At 45.1% G+C, this 23,732-nt stretch overlaps 3 protein-coding genes across 5 annotated transcripts; all 3 read right to left on the bottom strand.

Annotated features, from left to right (window-relative positions):
- Window positions 1–225: 225 nt before the first annotated feature.
- On the bottom strand, window positions 226–6,448 carry LOC143858290 (uncharacterized). Of its 3 annotated transcripts, none has more exons than XR_013238897.1 (2): window positions 6,161–6,448; window positions 226–963 (listed from the first exon to the last, which is right to left on the bottom strand). XR_013238897.1 is itself a non-coding variant. In XM_077368943.1 (2 exons), exon 2 carries the CDS (start codon window positions 2,217–2,219, stop codon window positions 1,116–1,118), a length of 1,104 nt encoding a protein of 367 aa, XP_077225058.1. In that variant the 5' UTR covers window positions 2,220–2,290; window positions 6,161–6,366; the 3' UTR covers window positions 1,037–1,115. The 3 variants fall into 3 exon arrangements, 1 of the variants encoding a protein (XP_077225058.1); XM_077368943.1 differs by lacking the exon at window positions 226–963 and adding an exon at window positions 1,037–2,290 and having other exon boundaries at window positions 6,161–6,366; XR_013238895.1 differs by lacking the exon at window positions 226–963 and adding an exon at window positions 5,071–5,946.
- A 3,729-nt stretch (window positions 6,449–10,177) lies between these two features.
- On the bottom strand, window positions 10,178–15,820 carry LOC143870036 (uncharacterized). The gene is made up of 6 exons (XM_077376550.1): window positions 15,476–15,820; window positions 13,979–14,587; window positions 13,241–13,888; window positions 12,299–12,847; window positions 11,098–12,205; window positions 10,178–10,653 (listed from the first exon to the last, which is right to left on the bottom strand). The coding sequence occupies exons 1-6, from the start codon at window positions 15,818–15,820 to the stop codon at window positions 10,178–10,180; spliced, it is 3,735 nt and encodes a 1,244-aa protein (XP_077232665.1).
- A 1,609-nt stretch (window positions 15,821–17,429) lies between these two features.
- On the bottom strand, window positions 17,430–21,159 carry LOC143870035 (uncharacterized). Its single transcript, XM_077376548.1, has 2 exons — window positions 18,447–21,159; window positions 17,430–18,283 (listed from the first exon to the last, which is right to left on the bottom strand). The coding sequence occupies exons 1-2, from the start codon at window positions 21,157–21,159 to the stop codon at window positions 17,835–17,837; spliced, it is 3,162 nt and encodes a 1,053-aa protein (XP_077232663.1). The 3' UTR covers window positions 17,430–17,834.
- Window positions 21,160–23,732: the final 2,573 nt, after the last annotated feature.

Raw genomic sequence — 23,732 nt, 5'->3', positions numbered from 1 at the left:
TGCAAAGACATGTGATACTGGAGCTGGGGGGAAATATTTTTCATGATTATCTGGACTTGTTCTTCCTCAGACGGGCGCTCCATCATCTGAGCTGCTATTCTCCTCCATCTTTTCACAAAAATCAAAAAGGATTCCCTCAAGTCTTGCTTTGTTCTCTCTAAATCCTTTCTGGTGATTTCTGTCCCATCATCATATTTGAATTGCCTGATGAACTGCTCACCGATATCCTTCCATGTCCTGTAACGAGTCTTGTCCAAGACCATGAACCATCTCCTCGCAACCTTGGTTAGGGAAACTGGGAACAATTGAGCCATTTGCTCAGAAGATAACCCTTGAGGCTGACACATGATGGTGAACATTTGCAAATGTGTGATTGGACAACCCACACCATCATATTTGTCGAAATCGGGCATTTGAAAATTGGCAGGAAGGCGAATTTCGGGAAATAAAGTAAGATCACTGGGATTGAAACCACCCTGGTCTTGAAACTGAATGTCTTGAACTTTCCTGGTAAGAGTCTCTAATTTCTCCATAACAGACTTATCAACCATGGACTGAGAAGGCCTACTGTGATTCTCGCTGTACTGCTCTTTTTCTAAGTCTTCTTCGACTTTATCAGGGATATTGATGAACACTGTTTGGGCAGGTGCTACTGGAGTAGCTGCTTGGCGCATAGGCCCTTTATCCTTGGACAACGACGGTTCCAACTTTTCAGAAAGCTGAGCCTTGATAACTCGGTTTTCTTCTTTGAGTTCTTGAAGCTGTTGGAGAATCAAAGTAAGAGTATCGGTAATAGCAGCGGGTGGAAGACCATCTTGGTTGTCTGCCATTGGTGAGGATGGGGACGGGAAAGAAGGAGATGCTGGGGTTCTTAGAGAAGGTGGCGGAGAAACAGATTTCCTCTCTAACCGCGAAGAGACCCGAACCCAAGGAGTATTAGGGTTAGCTATGATGTTTATTGCCCTGTAATATCCGAAAGACATATTTTAAAATCAGAGAGAAGAATAGACGATGATGCACACATAGACAAAGATAATGAAAGAGAAGGATGGACTTTATTGATCAATCATTAAAATTTGAGTACATGGTTCAATCTTTCAAAGATAAACATGGAACTAAGCATTCTTTTTAGACTTCTTCTTCGGACGACAATCTTCCTCAACTGACTCCTTTAAAGGTTTGATGATTCTTGCATCCCAAGCAGATGAAACAGCTTTGACAATCTTGGGCTTGAGACCCTCAGGCGGATAGAAATGATGAAGGGGAGGCACAATGGATTGCTCCCTTCCATACTGACGCTGAATCCTGGCAGGAACATAAAAGGAAGTCTTTTTGAAACCAAGAAGGCGAACGTAGTTAGCTTCTCCGGTGTTGAAGACAGCTTCTTGGATTCCGGGAATTTGCCAATAAATCTGATCTTCTTGGCGAGAATTTAACCATTCAACCCAATCGCTTTTATGATCGAAAGAAACATCATGACGCCATTCACTGAAGGTGTATAACGTATGATCAAAATGGACAGGAGCTGCAATTTTTAGCTTGTGGCATAACCACACTTGAAGTAATGCAGGACATCCTGAGAAAGACCCAACGAAAGAGCGAATATAAGAGCTTGGACCTGAACTGGCACGAAGGTGAGCCATATCATCCAATCCATTGAAAGTTTCTGCAAGCATAGTAGGAATTGGATTGGCGCCACGATCCATTTGATCAACGAGGTCCAGAAGAACAGCTGACGCAAAGCGAGAAGGCTGGACAGTGAGGAACCTAGCAAAGGAGCAGAATCTCAAAGCGCGCCGTCGAGCTTTTTGAATATCAACAGCACCAATGTATCCAACAGGAGGGTAAATGTCAATCAGTCGCTGCATGGACACTTCTTGGCCTTTCATGAAAGAGTTCATGGATTCATCTGGATTATCCATCAAGCAAAGGAACAAAGGACGATAATCTGGAACACAGGATGGCTTCACTAGAGGGCCATCCACAGGATATTCCAATAAGGCACACCATTCTTCAAAGGTGGGACACATTTCTTGGTTGCCAAAACGGAAGACATGATGATCGGGATCCCAACACTCTGATGCGGCATAGAGTAATCCCCAATCGAGCTTGATGGTTGCCACGTAGCCGAAGAGATTTTTCTCTTGTTCACTTATGGCGTAGATATGGGATTCTCTTAATGTACCACGGATCCAATCAAGAATTGTACGAGTAGACATAGTGCCCGTAAGCCAAGAGAAGGGATATAAGAATGATCAGGATTACATGAACACGAGATTGGGATAAGTTCCTGCCAGTACAAGGAAAGTATGAATACATGATCGAATCACACGATAGAAGAATGAAAGGCATACGATCGAAAGATTAGATGAGATAGCATAAGATTGCTTTCAACGGATAGATCAAGAATGACTAATCCTATGAGATCTTTGGAAATGATAGGATTTATATCCTAACCCCTAAAGGAAATTTTTTTTTTTTTAATCTCGCACATTTTAACAGTGTGACCTGAAGGCATCAACCCTAATCCTAATCAAGCGGAGTGGAGAGAGGATCTCGACTCATGACTTTGTTCGTGTACCTAGGACCGATCGTAGCCATTGGAAGATGGTCTACGGCCTAATCTAGACACAAATAGGCAGGATATCCTAAACTAGGCTCACACACGTGATGCACATGTGTTCGTATACTACATGCATGTGTGGGTTAATCTAGGGGTAAGGCCAAGAGTTCCCTTAGCGCGAATCCCTGTTCGATATACTGTACCAGTGTCCGGCGTATCAGTACGTGAACAAGAGATCCGTTTACGTACCATAATGGTACTAGGCTAAGGGTGGAATGCTTCTCTAGCACAGAGGCACCAGGTGATGAAATCCCAGTCAACCATGCTAGATAACACTCCGGGTTCCTAAAATAGGACGTGTGTGCACGTGAGATGCAGAGTTTAGATGCAAGTGATGTAAGTGTGTGCAATATGTTTGCGCAATCTATGATGCCTTCAGGTTTTGTTAGATTAAGTTTGAGTAAAGTGTGATGAGAAAATAAAACAAGACAAACTAATCTAACAAGTATAGAGTTTTTATGAGCCAATTAAATTAAATTCAAATGAATTATCTTTTGAAATTTTAATGAAGTTAGGTGGTCCCCAGCAGAGTCGCCAAACTGTGGTACCCGAATCCCGCGAGAGGGGTGGGGCGCGAGCCGCCGCGCTCTCTCTCTTGGTCTCCTGTATCCACGCGATTGGCGTGTGCATTTAATTATTGATTTGAATTCGTCTTTCATGTGAACTTGGGATCACTTAGGCAATCCGAATTCCACACGAAAGAGACTGACAGAGTCGCCACCTAGATGTGGGATCTAGGACCCGAAATTAACCAGAAATCTAGACTCGCTACCTGGTTACGAGAATGGAAGGTATGGGGAGTTATCCGCCACATGCACCATTCCTGCCCGATAATCGGTCTTCGATTCCAAAAGCTAACTCTTTTAAATTTATTTTAAATGGCTCATTCAACTCTATGTTAATGTGCGAACTAAGTGACATGCATCCTATGATCTAATTTCAATGTGAATCCTAGATGTGTATCTTGATTTATTAATTTGTCTGGATTCATTCTAAGTGAAAGTTCTCCTAGAATTCTAATTTCATGGAAAGCCCTAAATGATTTGATTAAGCATTTACAAGAAAATTAATATCCAAAACACCACAATTTGTTGTGGTGCCGACTCGCGGGTGGTATGCCGTCAGACATCCAAGCTGCCTACGTACCCAAGCCTCACTGGGATCAGAGTCGACGTAGTTCGGTGCACCTAAGCTAAGTTACATATGCCTAACTCAACTAAGACACCGACCTAGACGGGATTGACTGTTTCAACAGTTTTAGGAGAAGTTATTTAATTCAAGTTGAGGATTTTATTATCTTAGGATTTCATCTAAGATGCTATATGATTCTCATCTAAATGCAAATGGTCCCTTAGACTAATGCAGGTTTGCCTTACATCCTAGTTTACTAGGCTTGTCCTAGGGAAAGATTGGGTGACTAGTGTAACTAGACCATGGCACGGTTGCTATACATAGCAAGCGTCCGTGATGAGGCTGGACTCCTAACTCTAGGACTCTCTAAAACTTAGGACACGACACGACACCGGTGTTCCTAAATTGGGCTCTAAGGGTCCTTACGACGGAAACCGTGATCCAACGGTTCCGAAAGACACATGACAAATCGATTTAAATTCTCGAGGTTAGTGAAAAAAAAGATGGAAGAGATGATGAAATAGTGTGAGGGAATGAGAAAGATAGAGAAAGGTGTGACTGAACTTGGGAGTGCCAAATTGCCTACGTACCCCGCGATGGGGATCAAGCCACACGTAGTTCCGCTGGGGAGGTTGCTTGGATTTTGGAAAACAGGATTGGTATTTGGATCAGGAATCGGGTTTGTATTTGAGCATTGGACTTGAGATTCAGAAACATTGATTTAGCAATGGGATTTTGGAATTGGGAATTTGCATCAAAGAATTGAGCATATAGGAATCATCAAGGGTTTGAATTTTGGGAATTCAAAATGGGCGGGCTTATGAGATTCGGTCAAATGGATTCAGACATGCGACTCAGATTGTGTTGGGATATGACTTGGTTAGGCAAAAGGGAGGAAGTTCTATTAGGTGTAAAAGGGCATTAGTAGAATAGGGGAATGACTCGGTTGTGACATGGAAGGCCGCAACTTGGTCGAATGCGACTCGGTTGCATTGGGATGGGTTGATTAAGGAATTGGATTGAGTCAACTAAGGGGAGAGTCCAATCGGTTAAAGAGGTTGAGCATACTCGACTAGAGAGTTGGGTCAACTCGACTTGGGAGGTTGGCTAGAGTTGACTCAGTTGAGCTGGGTTGGGATCCCACTTGGATGGATTGTATTGGGGCGATTTGACTTAAGCTGCAGGTGGCCTGGCTGGGTTAGATTTAATGTAACCAGATTTATGGATAAATGGTGTGCCTCAGTGAGTGGACAAAGGTATGGCTTGGGTTGATGTGACTCGGTTGAGTTGTGCTAGGGTCAGGTTAGGTGGGGTTAATGGTTGAGTTGGATTGGATTGGGTTAATGATCAAGGTCAAGTGCGGGTTGACTTGGCTTAGACTGGATTGGAACTGGTTGAGCGTGGATTGGGGTGCGGCTTGAGGTTTGGGTGGTTGGAGTATCTTAGGAACCAATAGGGCAAAGTGGCTCTTAAGGGGAATGAATTAATTGGGCCGAATGGGCCCGATGGCCGGGTTAACTGGGTTGGCCGGGTCTATTGTAGGGGTGTATGAGGGTACTGTTGGGTGGATGAATGAAAGGCATGTGGTGTATGATGTGTGGCTATGGTTATAGGGTTTAAGGCTTATGGGTATGGGTTTAGGTGTGGTTAATGGCTAGGTTGGATTGGGTTAATGGTTAGGGTCAAGTGAGTCGGGTCTAAGTTAGGAGCAAACCCGAGACTAGCCATGGTCTAACTAGGAGGAAGCAGGGTACAAACCAGGGTGCGGACCAGGGTGCACCAGGGTGCGAACCAGCAGGGAACCAGGGTGCGAACCAGCAGGGGAACCAGGGTGCAACCAGCAGGGAACCTGGGTGCAACCAGCAGCGAACCTGGGTGCAACCAGGGTCTAACCAGAGTGCGAACCAGCAGGGAACCAGGGTGCGAACCAGCAGGGGAACCATGGTGCAACCAGCAGGGAACCTGGGTGCAACCAGCAGCGAACCTGGGTGCAACCAGGGTCTAACCAGAGTGCGAACCAGCAGGGAACCAGGGTGTGAACCAGTATCGAACCTGGGTGCAACCAGCAACGAACCTGGGTGCAACCAGGGTCTAACCAGAGTGCGAACCAGCAGGGAACCAGGGTGCGAACCAGTATCGAACCTGGGTGCAACCAGCAACGAACCTGGGTGCAACCAGGGTCTAACCAGAGGCTAACCAGGGGGAACCAGGGTGTGAACCATTAGGGAAAAATAAAAATGAAGATAAGATGGGTTAAGAGAAGAGGGAAACATGTATAACATCAAAGTCTACCATCAAGAAGAATGAGTAAAGATTGATCCTAGATGCTTCCTAACATGGTTTTTCTTTTAAAGTAAAAGATATGCATGAAAACAGACCCTACATAGAATTGAAATAAATGCCTACCTCTTTGAAAACCCACTTTGTGTTTGATTTTTCTTTGATGTTAATTCCTTGAAGATGATTCCTTGCTTGATAATGACTGCTTTTGATATATATCACCCAACGTATCACCCGATCCGGCAAGAATGGCCGAACCCTTGAAGAGATGAGGGAGAGGGATGAATTTTCTAAGAGAGGGATTCTTTTTCTTCTTCTCTCTTGGATGGTGGGATGAGAGGGTATTTATAGGAGAATGGGATAGGAGGTTAGGTGAGGTTAGGTGAGGTTAGGTAAGGTTAGGTGAGGTTAGGTAAGGTTAGGTGAGGTTAGGTGAGGTTAGGTGAGGTTTGGGTGGTTAGGATGAGAGGAGAGGTTAGGTGAGGTTAGGTGAGGTTTGGATGGTTAGGATGAGAGGAGAGGTTAGGTGGTTTTGGATGGTGAGACCCAGGTCAAGATCTGTCATTGATCTAACGATTTACGGAAATCGGGTCTCGGAATGGAATCAGGGTCCGGGCTATGAAGTGACCCTAGCTTATTTGGTCCCGATTGATGATCCGTAAAGTCAGATCAAGATATTAATGACCTAAAACATATAAATCAATGATAGAGGGGGTTCTCACATGGATTTAACACACTAAATTCACTAATCAGGGTATTTTTCAATTTTTCGGATCTAATCATCTCACCAGGTACATCTCTTTATCATTTTGTTTTTTTCAAAAAATTTGAGGATGGATCAATATATTAGGTTATTGTTGGTTAAAGTAAAGCAAAATGTGGGTGTCTACAGCGTCATATCCAGTCCGGCTGCGGCCGGACTGATTTTTGTCGTCTTGCGCCCAGTCCGGAGTACGAAGATCTAGTCCGGAGAGTGTAGATCCAGTCCGGAGAGTGTAGATCCGGTCCGGAGAGTGTAGATCCAGTCCGGAGAGCAGTTACAGAGGTAAGTACGTGCTGAGTCACACTTTTGTTTGGGAAAATGTGTCCGTCATTAATGAAGGACACGTGGCGCCATTAGAGTGCCCTCGAGATGCGTGTTTTTGCATCGAGATGTGTGCTTCGCATTAATGACCCAATTCTTTTCAAAAGTTATAAAAGGAGGTTTTTACCTCTCATTTTTCACTCTTCATCTTTTCACTTTTCATCTTCTTTTCTTGCTCTGCGAGTTCGCAGTCCGCAGTCCTCAGTTCGCAGTTCGCAGTTCGCGGTTCGCAGTCAGCGAGGATCTAGGGACTCTCTACTCACCGGTATTCTTCTCAGCCCCTCTTTTTTCTACATGTCTGATAGTAGTTTTAGTTCCGAGTCCGGTTCTGAATCCTCCACCAGTAGTAGCTCAGAATTTAGGCCGGTTCCGAAGCCTGTAATGGCTAGTCCGGCCACTAGAGTAGATATCGTAGACAGCGACGACAGAGGGCACAAGGACGAGGTGATATTAGATCTGAACGCCACCCCAATCCCGACTGATAGTCTCCACCGAGTAGGGGGGAGTGGGGGCAGCGACGTTGCTGAGGCGTCCACAACATTCCTTCCTGGCCGGGCCGTGGAGGTCATTGCCAGAGCACGGATGGAAGCCAACCCTAAGTACAACATGCGGGCTCTAGTTGAGGAGAATCACCTCACCGAGTCCACGCTGGGCGTCCTTAGAGACAAATATTGCGTGCCCCCGAGATTTGAGCTGAGGGCGGCTATAGAGGGAGATAGGGCCTGTAATGAGAGTCAGGACCTCTGTATCTACGAGGAGTCGTTGAGAGCAGGACTTCGACTCCCTTTGCACCCGTTCTTTGCAGCGGTGCTCCGATATTATGGACTGGCCCCAGCCCAGGTTGCTCCGAACTCATGGAGGTTACTGACTGGGTTTCTATATCTTGTCTACGGCCGACTGGAGAGGAGTGTGAGCTTGTCGCTGTTTCGTGCTTGCGCGCATCTGAAAAGACATAAGGAGGGGGGCTGGATTTATATTAGCCAGCGTCCTGATTTGAAAATCATTACTGGTATCCCTTTGTCAATACACTCGTGGAAGAATAGATTCTTCTACGTCAGAGATACGGAGTCGAGTGAAGCCTAGCCAGTTCCTCTAGTGTGGGATACTCCGGATACCACTAGGCTGAGTCGCAAACCGCTCCTTGAGGGTGAAGATGCGGGGACCTTCGCCTTGATGCGGAAGGAGATTGAATGAACAGGCCTCATCCACTGTTCAGAGTTTTCGGGGGAAGAGATTCTAGTCGGACTCGGCTTAAGTGCTGCGACTCCGGCCCGTATGTAGCTATACTCTTAAAACTGTCGTTTTTTCTTTTATTTGCTTCTAACTGTTTGCTTGCTCGCAGAGATGAAGAAACAATCGACAGTGGAGAAGATAAGGCAAGGAGCCCAGCCAAGGGCGCAGGAAGGAGCTCAACAGGCCCATCAAGAGCGTCAGAAGAGGAAGGCGTCCGAGATGGCGAGTCCGGTCCCTTCTCTGGACACTGTGCCGCGCCCGGCTCAGAAGTCAAAAACCACCGTGAAGTTAGTGGGCCCTTACGCTCAGGGAGGTGGTTCCTCCAAATCTGGGGGAACGTCCACTGGTACTGGGACTGGGGCCCGTCCTCCCGTGAGGCCAAGTGATAATGTGTTTCGGCCTAATTGGGCCGTTCAGAAGGATGATACGGGACTGGGCGAAAGTCGAGTAGCGGCTGAGATCGTCAGCAAATGCATTCTTGTAAAGGACAAGCAACAGGTCCTCCACGAGCCACCCGCTACTGGTGAAGAGGCAGTATTCTCTTCGCTCTATCAGGTAAAGAGGCGTGATGGTTTTGGATTTATTTATTTTCTGTCCGTCTTCTGTTTTTCTTCCTATACTGATGCTTGTTTCTGTCCGTAGGTTGCGACATACTACAACGATCTGAATCAGAAGAGCAAGAAGTTTTCTGAGGCCATCACCCAATCTGAAGAGGTGAATGGCAAACTAGCCGCCGAGGTAAAGGAGGTCCAAACAAGCATTGGACGAGTAGAAACTGAGAAGAAGCTGCTGGCGGAGGATCTGGCTCTAGAGAGGCAGAAATTGGACAAGGCTGCCGAGGTCATAGAGGGACAGAGGAGGAGAGCCAAAGAGAGGCAGGAAGTGGCGGTAAAGGAGGCCGCAGAGGCGAAGGAGGCCGAACTCTTCAGTCTGTCGAGTGAGGCTTATAGTCTCGCGTATTATGACTGCCTCCAGGAACTCCAGGCCTGCAACCCGAATTTGGTGATGGCCAATCTGACTCTTCCTGCCAGACCGACAATTGTCGACGAGGAGCCAGAGGCCCCTGGAGATACTACTGTCGGTACTGCTGCTGACACCCCCACCTTCCCGGGTGCCTCTTAGTATTGCATCCTACTTCTTTTTGTAATGGTCCTTGAGACCCTACACTTATTTATTCTGTCATGTTTCTCCTTTTTTTTTTGACGGCCTTCAAGGCCCACCCTGTAATGGCCCTCGAGGCCCTACATTTTGATGAATGAAGTTATACTTGTCCATATCTATTTCTCTTCTCTGATAGACTTTAGTTGAATGACTTGCCCAGCTTGCTTTCAAATTTTAATGATCTGGGATTGTAGACGATCGATAGCACCCTAGTTTTATGAACTGGATTTCCAAAGAGTACCCAAGTTCTGTGAACTGGGTTTCCAGAGAGTACCCAAGTTTTATGAACTGGGTTTCCAAAGAGTACCCAAGTTCTGTGAACTGGGTTTCCAAAGAGTACCCAAGTTCTGTGAACTGGGTTTCCAGAGAGTACCCAGGTTTTGTGAACTGGGTTTCCAAAAAGTACCCAAGTTTTGTGAACTGGGTTTCCAAAGAGTACCCAAGTTCTGTGAACTGGGTTTCCAAAGAGTACCCAAGTTCTGTGAACTGGGTTTCCAGAGAGTACCCAAGTTTTATGAACTGGGTTTCCAAAAAGTACCCAAGTTCTGTGAACTAGGTTTCCAGAGATAAGTGATAAGAGAAAATCTAGATTTGCAAAAAGAATCATTTTATTCATCTTAACAGACATAAGATTACAAAATCACCTGTTAATTCGGGCGATATGTCTACTGATAATATTTCCGAAGGTTTTTGGAGTTCCATGCGTGTAGTAACAAATGCTCCTCTAATGTCTCTAGCTTATAACTTCCTGGACGGATGATTTCTTTCACTCGATATGGCCCCTCCCAAGTCGGGGAGAGCTTCCCGACTTTAGTTGGTTGGGATACTGCTGCCCTCCTGAGGACTAGATCCCCTGTCCGGAATTCTCTGGGGCGTATCTTGGAGTCATGATAGTTGGAGATTTTCTGTTTGTAAGCGGCGACTCGAATTCGAGATTCTTCCCGGATCTCTTCTAGCAGGTCAAGATTGGCACGGAGCCCGTCACCGTTAAGCTGCTCGTTGAAGCTGGTGACTCTGGGAGACGGAGTGCCTATGTCCACCGGTATCACCGCCTCTGTCCCAAATGAGAGGTTGAATGGCGATTCACCAGTTGGCGTACGAGGAGTAGTGTGATACGCCCATAGAACATGATAGAGCTCATCTGCCCATCGACCAGCTTTTTCATCCAGCCTTTTCTTTATCCCCCGAAGCAGGATTCTATTAGTCACCTCCGTTTGCCCATTGGTCTGGGGGTGAGCTACTGATGTGAACCTCTGTTCAATCTTGAGGTCAGAGCAGAATTTTCGAAAGTTGCGGCAGTCGAACTGTTTGCCGTTGTCTGTTATCAAGGCACGAGGAATCCCAAATCTGCAAACTACTGATTTCCAGAAGAAATTCTGCACATTTTGCTCTGTAATCTGCGCTAGAGGTTCTGCCTCCACCCATTTAGTAAAGTAGTCGATCGCCACTACCACGAATATGCGCTTTCCGGAGGCCGGTGGGAAGGGACCTAAGATGTCCATCCCCCATACTGCGAAAGGGAGTGGACTAATAATAGGAGCCATCGCCACAGCGGGTTGGTGGATGGTGGGAGAGAATTTCTGACATCTCTCACACCTTTTAACCAGGCTCAACGCATCCTGCCTTACGGTGGGCCAATACAGTCCTCTGAGCAGTACTTTTATTGCAAGGGCTTTGCCCCCCAGATGTTCTCCACAAATCCCTTCATGTGTCTCCTGGAGTGCGTATGTGGCATCGCCCGGCCTCAGGCACTTCAGGTATGGGAGAGTATAGGATCTCTTATACAAGATGTCATCGCTGAGGGAGAACCGGGCAGCTCTCTGTATCACCTTGCGGGCTTCCTTTTTATCCTCGGGGAGTTTACCATCGCGCAGATAAGTGATGATCTCGTCCATCCAGCACGGCTCATTCTCCACCTGCATTGTCTCCGCAGCTCTAATCTCGATGCTGGATCCTTGAAGGAACTCCATGCGTATGCTCCCAAGGGTGGTATATCCAGAGGCAGCCAACTTTGACAGCACATCTGCTTTGGCATTTTCTGTTCTAGGGACTCTGATGACCTCAAAGCTTTGGAACTTGCTGGCGAGTTGGTGGACCTTGGCGAGGTACTTAATCATACGCTCGTCTCGAGCTTCGTATACCCCCTGAATCTGGTTTGCAACTAGCTGAGAATCGCAATATGCTTTTAAGTTCCGGGCACCGGTTTGGGGTGCAAGGCTCATTCCGGCGAGGAGAGCTTCATATTCTGCCTCGTTATTGGATGCGCGGAATCCGAATCTTAAGGCATAATCCGCAGTGAAGTCATCAGGTCCGGTGAGGACGAGGCCAGCTCCACAACCACTTTTGTTAGAAGACCCGTCGACATGTACTTCCCAAGTTAGTGGGTTGATCGTGGAGCCCTGCTCAGCTGGCGGATGAACGATTCCTGTTTCAGTTCCCTCTGCTATACATTCTTCGGGGGCTGCTTCCTCCGCAACCGGGAGCTGCACAACTTCTGAATCGGCTAACTGTTGGGGAATGGTACATTCAGCCACGAAGTCTGCTAGTACTTGAGCTTTGATTGCTGGCCTAGGAGCGTACTGAATATCGAACTCGCTTAGCTCCACGGCCCATTTCACGAGTCGCCCGGAGATATCTGGTCGGTGGAGTACTTGCCGGAGTGGTTGATCTGTCAAGACTTTTATAGTATGGGCCTGAAAGTAAGGCCTTAGTTTCCTGACCGCCATTACCAGCGCGTAAGCCAATTTCTCGACCCGCTGGTACCTTGTTTCTGCGTCGTGAAGAACCTTGCTGACATAATAGATAGGTTTTTGCTGTCGGCGCTCTTCGCGGACAAGGACAGGTGCCAGAGTTGTGGAGCTAATGGAGAGATACAGAAATAACTCTTCACCCGGCTCCGGCTTTGTCAGTAATGGTGGGGAGGATAAGTACTTCTTCAACTCCTCGAATGTAGTCTGGCAATCTTCCGTCCAGGGCGCAGTCTTGAGTCCTCTGACTGCGCTGAAAAAAGGCAGGCACCTCTCTGCGGATTTGGAGATAAAGCGCCCCAGTGCGGCTATCATTCCCGTGAGCCGCTGAACTTCTCTAATAGTTTTTGGAGCAGTAAGCTCCATTACAACTTTAATCTTCTCTGGATTTGCTTCTATCCCTCGTTGACTGACCATGAAACCCAAAAATTTTCCTGAGCTAACTCCGAAAGTGCACTTGGTGGGATTAAGCTTCATACTATGCTTCTTCAGAACCTGGAATGTTTCTTTGAGATCAGATACATGATCCTGTGCACTGCGACTCTTCACCAGCATGTCGTCGACATAAACTTCCATGTTACGGCCGATCTGGTGCTGAAAGAGTCTGTTCACCAGCCTTTGGTAAGTAGCTCCGGCGTTTTTGACGCCGAAGGGCATAACACGGTAGCAATAAGTCCCTTGATCTGTGACGAAGGAGGTCTTTGGTATATCCGATTCATACATCCTGATCTGGTTGTATCCGGAGAAGGCGTCCATGAAGCTTAACAATTCATGACCCGCAGTGGCGTCGATAAGTTGATCGATCTTTGGGAGCGGATAACTGTCCTTGGGGCAGGCCTTATTTAGATCGGTGAAGTCGACGCAGGTCCTCCATTTTCCATTTGTCTTCTTAACCAAGACTACATTTGCCAGCCAGTCCGGATATCGAATCTCACGAATGAAGTCAGCCTTCAGAAGCCTCTCCACTTCTTCTTTTATCGCCTGTTGCCTTTCAAAAGTGAAGTGCCTCTTTTTCTGCTTAACCGGTCTACAGGTGGAATCAACACCAAGTCTGTGCATACTGATCTCTGGATCAATGCCAGGCATATCAGCGGGGACCCATGCAAAGACATCTGCATTGTCTTGGAGAAACTCAGTGAGCTGGTGCTGAATGCTGCTACTGATAGAGGAACCGATCAAAGCAACTTTCTCACTATCTTCTGGGCATAGTGGGATGGAGATGAGGTCTTCAGTGGGCTGAGTCCCCCTGAGTTCGTCCCTGACATCGAGCAGTTCGATTGGCAGTGATTCCACTGTATTTTTGCCTTTCAGTGCCATCGCATAGCACTCCCTTGATTGAGGTTGATCTCCTCGAACCTCCCCCACGCCATTGGGGGTTATAAACTTCATCTTTTGGTGGTAGGCCGAAGCTACTGCACGAATCAGATTCTGGCCAGGCCGTCCCAGGATAGCATTATAGACAGAGGTGGCCCTTACTACCAAGAAGTTAACCATGGCGAACGCTTGGCGAGGTGGTTCTCCGACGAGGACTGGGAGCTCAATCTGCCCCTCTACTTTGACAACCTCTCCAGAGAAGCCAAACAGATCTGAGCTTGCCGGCTTTAGACGGTCGTCGCCGATCATCATCTTCTGAAAGGCATGGTAGTATAAGATATCCGCCGAACTCCCATTGTCCACGAGGATTTTCTTTACTTCCCAATTGGCGACGAGCATGGTTACCACCAACGCATCGTCGTGAGGCAGTATGAGGTTGTCCAAATCTGCATCTGAGAAGGAGATCTCATTCTCTGTTCTCGTCTTCTTGCTGGTCGTGTGCACAACGTTGATCCGTCGCGCGTATGCCTTGCGAGCGGCGGAGGACGAGCCTCCAGCGGCAGGTCCACCCATGATTGTTCCAATGACCCCCCTTGGCTGAGATCGAGGTACCTCTGGCTGAGTATTGGCCGGTTGAGGGGTTTTGTTCCGAGGAGGGGATGGCTGTGACCTTTGAGGACTGTGGCCTCGGGGGCTCCTTTCTCTGCGCTCTTGCTTACGGCCATCAGTTCTGACATACTTTTTCAAATAACCCCGGCCAATCAACTGTTTAATTTCCTCTTTGAGCTGCCAACAATCATCTGTATCATGACCGTGGTCTTTATGGAACCGACAGTATTTTGACGGATCTCTCCTGTTTCCTTTAGAAATCATCCTGGCCGGCCACTTCACGAAGTCCTCTTCACTGATTGCAGCCAGTATGTGTTTTCTGGCGGTGTTGAGAGGTGTGAAGTTCACATCTCTTTTTTGGGGAAGTGGAGACTTGTCCCTTCTTGGAGGTTTATCCTCTCTGCGCTGCTTGGAGGGATTTTTATCTTCAGAGGTTATTCTCCGATTCGAGTTAAGAGCTGCCAGTGTTTCTTCCACCGTTATGTACTCCTCCGCCCCGGCCATAAGATCAGCTAGTGAGTGCGGATTTTGGCGAGCTACTGCCCGGCGGAAGTCATTAGATCTCGCACCCGCGAGGAGCGCATTCATAGCGGCTGAGGGATCTAAATTTGGCACCTGAAGTGCCTCCCTGTTGAAGCGGCGGACGAACACTTTTAAAGGCTCATTGCCGTCCTGCCTCAAGGCCATCAGAGATGCCGTTGTTTTTCTTGGCCTGCGGCTACTCATAAAGTGGCGGACTAGATCCTCTCCAAAATCGTCGAAATTGCTGATGGAGTTTGGTCTAATCCTAGAGTACCAATCTCTCGCCGCGCCGGTTAGCGTTGTCGAAAATGCTCTGCATATGAAACCATCAGAGGCGCCGTGGAGGAGCATCATTGTCCGAAATGTCTCCAAGTGGTCCACGGGGTCAGTAGTCCTGTCGTATTGCGGGACAGCGGGCATTTTAAACCCCCTGGGTGCTGGAGCACCCAGAACATCATCAGTGAACGGCGTTCTGCTTGAGAAAGTCCTAGAGGCAGGACGGCTCTGATCCTTCGCCAGTTCCTCTATTCTTTGGTTCATTTCTTCCATTCTCTGCAGCAGCGGATCCGTTCCAGGGTCCATGGACCTGATCCTTCCCACCGATTGACTCGCCACGGAGTCGGATTGACTTTCCGGAGTCCTATGACGAGGCCTGGGCCGTAGTTGCGGCGCTTGTTCATTACGGGCTCGGCGCCTTTGCACAGAACGGGACCGCGACCTTTGACGACGGTGACGCTCCATCTGTGCATGCCTAGCGGTTTGGTAACGCACCTGTCTGGTGGAGTGGTGAGTTCGGTCCTCGCCATGGCGTGATGACTCTCCCTTGTGTATGCTTGGCCTTTCTTGGACAGGTCGCATAGCTCCTGGAGGAGGTTGGGGAGGCGCCTGGAGTAGTTGTTGGTACTGCCCAACGAGAGCTGTCATTTGTTGAAAAAGAACTTGGACTTGCTCCGGAGTGGGCAGGGAATTCAGGTGTTCCGAACGAGGAGGGCTCTGCTCGGCTGTAGCAGAAGCTGCTACTACCAGCGAAGCGATTCTTCCACTTCGGGTGCTGCGGGGCAGCGTGGTTTGTGTAGTCTGTGCAGTAGGTATCCGCGCACTCTTGCGCCCTGCCATTTTTGTGAGATATCTGAGAACGGCCTTTAGTTCTGAGGTCCCACGGATGGCGCCAATCTGTTAGACCAAAAATCGGTAACAGGTACGACAGTGACGTAAGAGCTGAGCTGGATGACCAGAGTCCTGAGAGACCGAAGTGGAGGAGAGCGAAGTGGCTGAGTCCCGCTATGAGGGCTGAGTCCTGCACAAGGCAAGCGAGGTCAGAAGACCAACCCGGGTTTTACTCCGGACAGGCCCTTCGACACTCAAGTCAGTATGAGCAAGAGTGCAGAGCTAATCTCAAGAGTTTTTAGGGTGGAGAGAAGGGTTTTTTGCATTACCCGTTGGTTTTAGCTTTGAACCCCTATTTATAGGGAAAACCGGGTGAGGTGTCCAGGACAGGTGTCCTGGACAGGTGGCGGCCTGTGAGAGGCTGGAGCTCACCTACTCTGGGACAGGTGGCAGCCTGTGAGAGGCTGGAGCTCACCTACTCTGGGACAGGCCGCCACCTGTCCCAGAGTAGGTGAGCTCATATATGAGGAATGCTAAATTGAAGTATGCTCTTGCAAAAACCCAGTCACGAGGACATCCTATTGGACCCATTGCACTCAACCGCATTAATCTTTCCTTCAGTTTCTGCATTTTTTCTATGCAGCTTTAAATGTGGTTGAGTGGCGTGGACCCCATGAAGAGCCATTAAGCTAGGGTTTGCAAGGATCTCCTTCAGTTTAGCATTCCTCTATGCAGTATAGATTAGAACAACATAAAACAAATAAAGGGTTACACTTATTAAAAAAGAGAGTAGGGATGCCATTTCCCTTGAAAAATACCAAGGAGATGTTTGGCAGCCATGAAAATTTCTTCCATGGAATATTTGCGGGTCCAAATTCTGAGAGAGGAGCTGAGAATGAAGGGCAGAAGGGAGGGGAGAGAGACTTAAGAGGATATCCACACTGATAGTTGATATCCACACTCCCTTGTTTCAATAATGGCACTTCAATCTTTGCACATATTGCACATATGAATGAGACCCACGCCCTACGTTTGCCTTACTCAAGAAGATTCCCGCTAGCATGTGACCCAACATCCCTTTTTGTCTCCACCAATACCTTCCCTAACAACACAACAAACCCTCTTTTGGACTCTTTCACCTCCTTTTTCCTTTTCTTATGGGTTGGTTCCGTATGTCTACTTAAAAATAAAGTTTCATTAACAAATAGGAGCACTGATTTTTTTTTCTGTATTGTTCTGTCTTGGTTTCTTATGAGACTTTCACCAGATGGCAACATTATGACCACCGTGACTCTCTTTTTTTCTATAGGTTGTGCCCCAAAAATTATTTCCATATGTTGATCCTAACCCTCCGATCTGTAGAGGGACTGTTTTATCCTAATCCTCTAGAGATCCGAGCTAGGGTTAGGAACAACCGATATATATGTAAAGGATTTTTGGGGCACAACCTATTTAGGCTGTGGCCCATCCAATGGACGGTTTGGATCATCCTATGGTGCAGGCCATACCTTACTTTTAATAAAGTGAAGAGTGCGATCATCAAAATACAGTAGTGCTGATAACATTTCCCAAAATCAATCATAACTTAAGCGTACTTTTTTGAAATGAGGCCCTCGGTACGAAGAATAAAGACTGATATTATTAAAATTTAATTTTACAGAATAAACCTAAATTAACATCGAATTAAACAATCAACGAAGCTAAATCCACTGAAGTACTACAATGAGGAAAGACCCACTATGCCAAGTGATGGACTTTATAGCATTCTCAAAAGGGAAATGATATTTCAACCCCCTTCAGCAGCATTGTTTGTTTGTCTATTTCCTCAATATCACTTTATTTTCAAGAACAAAGAAAGAAGAGAGCTGGAATTTTCAAGAGAATACAAACAAATGGAGGTGAAAATCAACATAAATGCATGACATAAACACCCTCACATTAAAGTTGCATATCTCATGATGAGGGTATGAGAACATGTTTCCACCGATTCTTGTCATCGAACCATTTAACTGCAATCAATACCTTAGTTGTTGCTAAGATAAGATGAACCCTCACGTAGAGTTGGCATCCTATTTTTCCTGTCTCGATGGATGCCAATTCCATGATATAAGTTTTTGATCTCATGCAATTCTCTGACAACATCACCCATTTGCATTCGATCTCTTGGTGATTCTGCACAACAAGAGACACCGATTCTGAACATTGAGACCACACAGTCATGCATTCTATTTTTCATAATGGTATGATATTCATTGTTATTATTGTTGACAACTTGGACTTCTTCGGAGATCAATTGTGGGTCTGTAATTTCGATCACTCGATCTGGAAGCGCCATCTTAGCGAATTGGTCGAGAGTTAGGCCATCGGTAAACAAGTTATTGGTGGGAGCTTTTCCTGTAAACATCTCCAGCAACAAGATTCCAAAACTATACACGTCTCCATGTGTAGATCTCTTTCCACCCATACCATATTCTTTCCATTGAAACATGAATACAAAAATCAAACCGTTAATCTTGTTAGAAAGAAACTATGAGATGTTGCCAAATAAAACTTCATCCTATAATCAAGCTAATGAAAATTTTAAAATCTTATAAGATAATAATAAAGAATAAAAAATATTGATAAAGTCATTTACCTGGAGCAACATATCCAATAGATCCCTTTATTGTCAGCGAGCTACTTTGATTGTTAGAGTGATTAGCAGTGTCTTCAAAAATAAACCTTGCTAACCCAAAATCCCCCACATGGGCATTCATGTCATCATCAAGAAGAACATTGCTTGGCTTTAAATCACCATGAACAAGTGTTGTTTGTCCATGGTGATGAAGATAATCCAATGCAGAGGCCACATCAATGGCTACATTTAGCCTTTGAATAAGGGTCAAGTTCATCAATGGATGTTGCCCATCTCCACTTTGATGCAACCACTTCTCTAAACTCCCATTAGGCATGTACTCAAAAACGAAAGCTTTAAAATCATTGCCTTGGTAATCAATACTTGAGCAAGAAGTTAAGATCCTAATGAGATTCCGATGCCGAATGTTTCTCAAGGCTTCACATTCGGCGTTGAAGCTCGTAGTAGCCCCGTGTTGTTGAAGGTTGAGTACCTTCACTGCAACAACCGTTTCGTTCTGGTCTAAAAATCCTTTATAAACATAACCATAACTTCCAGCACCAATCAAATTTTCCAAAGAGAACCCATTAGTTGCTCTAAGTAACTCCGCATAAGAAAGCTTTAAGCATGGATCCACCGAAGGCGACATTACTAAAGGGTTCTTCCGTGACTTTCTTTTCCAATAGAAGGTAATATAGAAAAAGGATAATGTAATAAGAAAAAAAACCACACTTGCTATTGAAATTATTACTAGTAGAGAATGAGATTTTCCACGTTTGTTATAAATGTGGAGAGGGCACGCTGGCAACTGTAGTTCTAGGATACCCCCACAAAGCTTGTTGTTTCCGTGAACTGAAATCGCACTTGCATTTTGAAAAATCCCTTCCTTTGGTACTTCACCCTCAAGATCATTAAAAGATAGATTTAGATACTCGAGGCCGCGAAACTTTTCCAGGTATTCTGGAATCTTTCCAGACAAGTTATTGTGTGAAAGATCTAGCTCTCGCATACCTCTTAAGTTGGCCAGTGATGAAGGAATGGATCCTTGAAAGAGATTATGCTTCATATAAAGGTATTCCAAGCTAACACAATTGCCTAACGTGTCTGGAATTTCACCAGACAAACTGTTGCCAGACATGTACAATCTCCCAAGTTGTTTTAAGTTTCCTACTTCTGAAGCAAGGGGCCCGGTTAAAGAATTATATGATAATCCAAGGAAATTTGATAGAGAGGAAAGCTTAAGAATTTGGTTGGGTATGGTACCAGTCAGGCTGTTATGTTGAAGATATATGGATTCCAAATTTCCACAATTTTCAAGACTTGGTGGAATGTGTCCTTGTAATTTATTTGTAGATAGATCGAGTGTTAACAAATGAGTTATGTTACCAAGGGAAGATGGAATTTGCCCGAACAATCCATTTGTGTTCAAGGTCAATAATTGCAGCTTGTTAAGCTTTCCAAGTCCAACAGGAATAGTACCTGTGAGAAAATTATTCTCCTCCATGCCCAGTGTTTCTAAACCTACAAGATTTTCAATACCTGAAGGGATGCTCCCAAATATCTGGTTTCTTCCTAAAGTCAGTCGTGTCAATTGAGTTGAGAGATTAGCTATAGAGTCGGGCAGTGCACCACTTAAGTAATTGGTGTCCAGTTGTAATATTTTTAGACTAGAGCAATTGGTTAAAGAAGTGAGAAAAATCATGTCGTTGGATTGGCCTCTGCTTCCTAGCTGATTTTCTCCGAAGCTAAGAATGTAGAGATCTTGAAGGCTTCCTAAATTCATAGGTAGGAATCCACTAAACCTATTCCCACCAAAATCAAGGAGTGAAAGTTGTGACGCATTAGATAATGAGACTGGAATGGGTCCCGTGAATAGATTATGAGCCATGTAAAGCCTAGCTAAATTAGGGAGAGAGCGGCCCAGGTCGGGTGGAATGCTTCCATGAAACTTATTACCTGGCAGAGAGAGAGCAGAAATAGACGAGAGATTGTAAATTGGTTGAGGAATCATACCAGACAAATTATTTAGTGAGAGTTGAAGGACTTCTAAGCTGGTTAGTCGTCCGAGCTCATGCGGGATGCTTCCTTCCAAACTATTTTGTCCTAGATCTAAATGGATGAGAGATGAAAGGTTCCCAAGCGAGGATGGGATGTTTCCTGTGAGATTGTTTTGTTTAAGGTTTAAATAAGCGAGCTGAGAGAGCAAGTGGAATTTATTGGGAACCCCCCCAACAAAATTATTGTACCTTAAAGTCATGGACGTGAGTTTTGGACAATGGGCAGTCAGATTGGTTGGTATTTCTCCTTCATATAAATTGTGGCTCAGATTGAGAGAACGCAAACGGAATAGACCACTCATCTCTGGAGGGAGTTGGCCGGAGAATCCATTGTTTGCGAGGTTGATTTCATGGAGGAAGGTAAGATTTGCTATGTGAGGGGACATGGGTCCGACCAAGCCTTGATCGCCAAGGTTCAAGGCAATGACCCTTTGAGAATGGCGACGACTACATGTGACTCCCTGCCAATGGCAAAAATGGAGAGAATTGTTCCATGAGGTCAAAGCCCCATTAGGATCATGTGTTATTTCATGTTTGAAGGCGAGCAAAGATAATCGATCGGTTTCGTTTCCTAGAGTGCCGGATTCTACTGATAGGAAGAGCAGAGAGAGGAGGGTGACATGAAAGAGAAATGATGGATGCAATAACCTACAACTCACTTTACTTGGAAGCTCCATGGAGAGGGAAGAGAAACTCTAAAACTCTAAGAAAAGAAGCCTGGGTTGAAGATGCATAATCACCTTCAAACCCTTCTATTTATATGAGTGAGAGAGAGGGAGATCTGACTGGTCGATAGAGAGATATGACGAGTAGATAGACTTATATATGACTAGATGGGCATTAATATTGGGCCCGTATGTATAATGTACGATGGCCCATTACTGTCTAATCTTTCCAACCTATTCTATTTGGATTTTAAGAATTGATTTTTGAGTCCAAAACTGATTAGTTTTTTACACAAAATCAATTCTCAAAACTGAACAAGCTGAAATCACCATTCAAAAAAAAGGATAAAGAAAAAATAATCAATTCTCAAAATCCAAAACGAATGGGGCCCATTGCTACCAAATCATCCCATTGCTACCAAATCCAAGCCATATCATACAATCATGCCAGCTGTATTGGACTTCTACCGATTAATCGTGGTCATTAATAATTTTTCATTTTCTACCAAACATTTAAAGCCCATCAAACGGACGGCTATGATTATCCCATTGGTTCAAAATTTTTACTTTAAGTGGGGCTAGTCAACGACGTTTACTTGACTTAGGTTGCCATGTCTTACGTAACTCACCGTTAGGCCTTCTACTTTAAGTGGGGCTAGTCAACGACGTTTACTTGACTAGTCAGGGAGCGCCATGTGACTTCACTGACAGAAACAGACCACACACTAATTAGTCGAGAGGGGTGTCATTATCAAAACGAAATATAACCTTGACCATTATTATTTTGGTTCAATGAACCTAATGGATCCAAACTCCAAAGGGTCCCAGAGTTAAAGGGCAAGAATGGGTCCGCACAACAGTTGGATCTGAACCGCGTCCATTGGATTCCTATCCAAAGGTCCGATAGCTCCGAATGAAGGGCACTAATGTATGAAAATGTCCTTCATATTTTTTGTGTATTTATATCTATTAAAGAGGGGTATGTTGGAACTTTAAAAATCATTCTCAAAACAACAACCCACATTTCATTTTCCCACTTTTCATTGGGATGACTGGGTTCTCTATAAAAAGAACAACACTAAGCCCGGCTTTGGATTGCAGAACTTTTTTGGAAAAGTTTGGAAGGGAAAAATATTTCTAAAGATTAGTAAAATTTATTTCATCTTCCCTCCACTGACCCTAAGCCCTAAAACGTAAGATTGAACTAGGACCCTCAGTTCGATTCGAAATGGATCGTGACCCAGAAAGTATAATCAGAACAGCAATTCGAGGAGGACCCGACAACAAGATATTCAAGCTGTCGTAACCATCCATGGGATGCAGGTAGTAATCGTGATTGTTCATCTTATTGGTTGCTTTATATCTTTGCAATAAAATTAACCATTTGATTTCCGGACTTATCACTTGGTTTTACTTAACTTTGAAGAAACCATTACTTTAAGCGTCTTTTAATAAAATTTTATAAACGGGCTTACCAGATTCTATCACCATTTCTTTTTCTTGTACAAACGATGTCCGGAGATGGCACTAAATAGCAGAAGATTGAAGAGATGAACTGCTCTCCGGATTTCTCCTTGGGAACCGGCTTCCATTCTCACATTCCGACGTGGATGACGGAGCGAGATAGAACACAACTTATCACGGGCAAGCAGGGGCCCGAAGAGCCCAAATTTTATAGAGGTTGAGAGGAAAGAGAGACTCTCCATCGCGCCTCGTTTCCACTCCCCAATGTCTACTCAAAATTAGTCACGTTTCCTCATCCTTAGGAGTTGTGTTTTATCAACCACAAAATTAGTTTTTATCACAAATTGGTCCTGGCCATTGATCCTTGCAAAGGCCATCTAAGGCCGGAATTTATCCCATCAACTACAACATTGCTTTTGATTGGCGTTATGTGGTGCCCTACATGACAACTGGCTATACGTCATGCAATGCGTTTTAATTGGAAATATTATGGTCTTTACATTTAATCAAGGCATCTTTGTTTTTTTGGGTATGTTTTCCTTCTTCTTTTTTAAAGGTTTAACTGCTGATTTCCTTAGGTTTAACTAAGTTCATGGCTTAGAGAATTTGTGTTGATGCAACTATTCTGCAGTTATTAATGCTGTTTAAAACTTTTGTTTCACTGATTTTGTCCCTTGGAAAAAATTTATATTGAATACATCCATGACAGAATATTGAGAGAATCCAAGTGCTCACTCATTTTCTTTAAATAATTGAATTGAGATATATATTTTTTAGTAAAATTATTTTCAGGATCTTTTGCGATCTTTATTGATTGATTTCTTCTCTTATTATTGTTGTATTCGCACTATTTGTTGTAAACCAATAATAGAATTGGAATGTATAGAAGAATTGTTAGTGAGATATAAGTATAATTAATAAAGCTGAAACTTGTTCCACAACCCGGAACAAAAGAGTTAGAGTACTGTGTATATAAACAAAGTAACAAACTTGAAAGAAATCAAATAAGAAAGTCGAGGTACGGTTTACCGAATCTCCTTAAAGCAATTTGTTCCTGCCTATGGTGCTTTGTAGATAATGAACAATGCTTCCCAAGATACAACACTTCCAACCATGCTTGA

The sequence above is a fragment of the Tasmannia lanceolata genome, unplaced genomic scaffold (genome assembly GCF_043159265.1).
Source record: "Tasmannia lanceolata isolate RefF3 unplaced genomic scaffold, GAP_Taslan_0.1 ptg000003l, whole genome shotgun sequence".
NCBI classification, from domain to species: Eukaryota; Viridiplantae; Streptophyta; class Magnoliopsida; order Canellales; family Winteraceae; genus Tasmannia; species Tasmannia lanceolata.
Note: the sequence above shows the minus strand (reverse complement) of the source record. Positions and strands in the feature narration are given on the sequence as shown.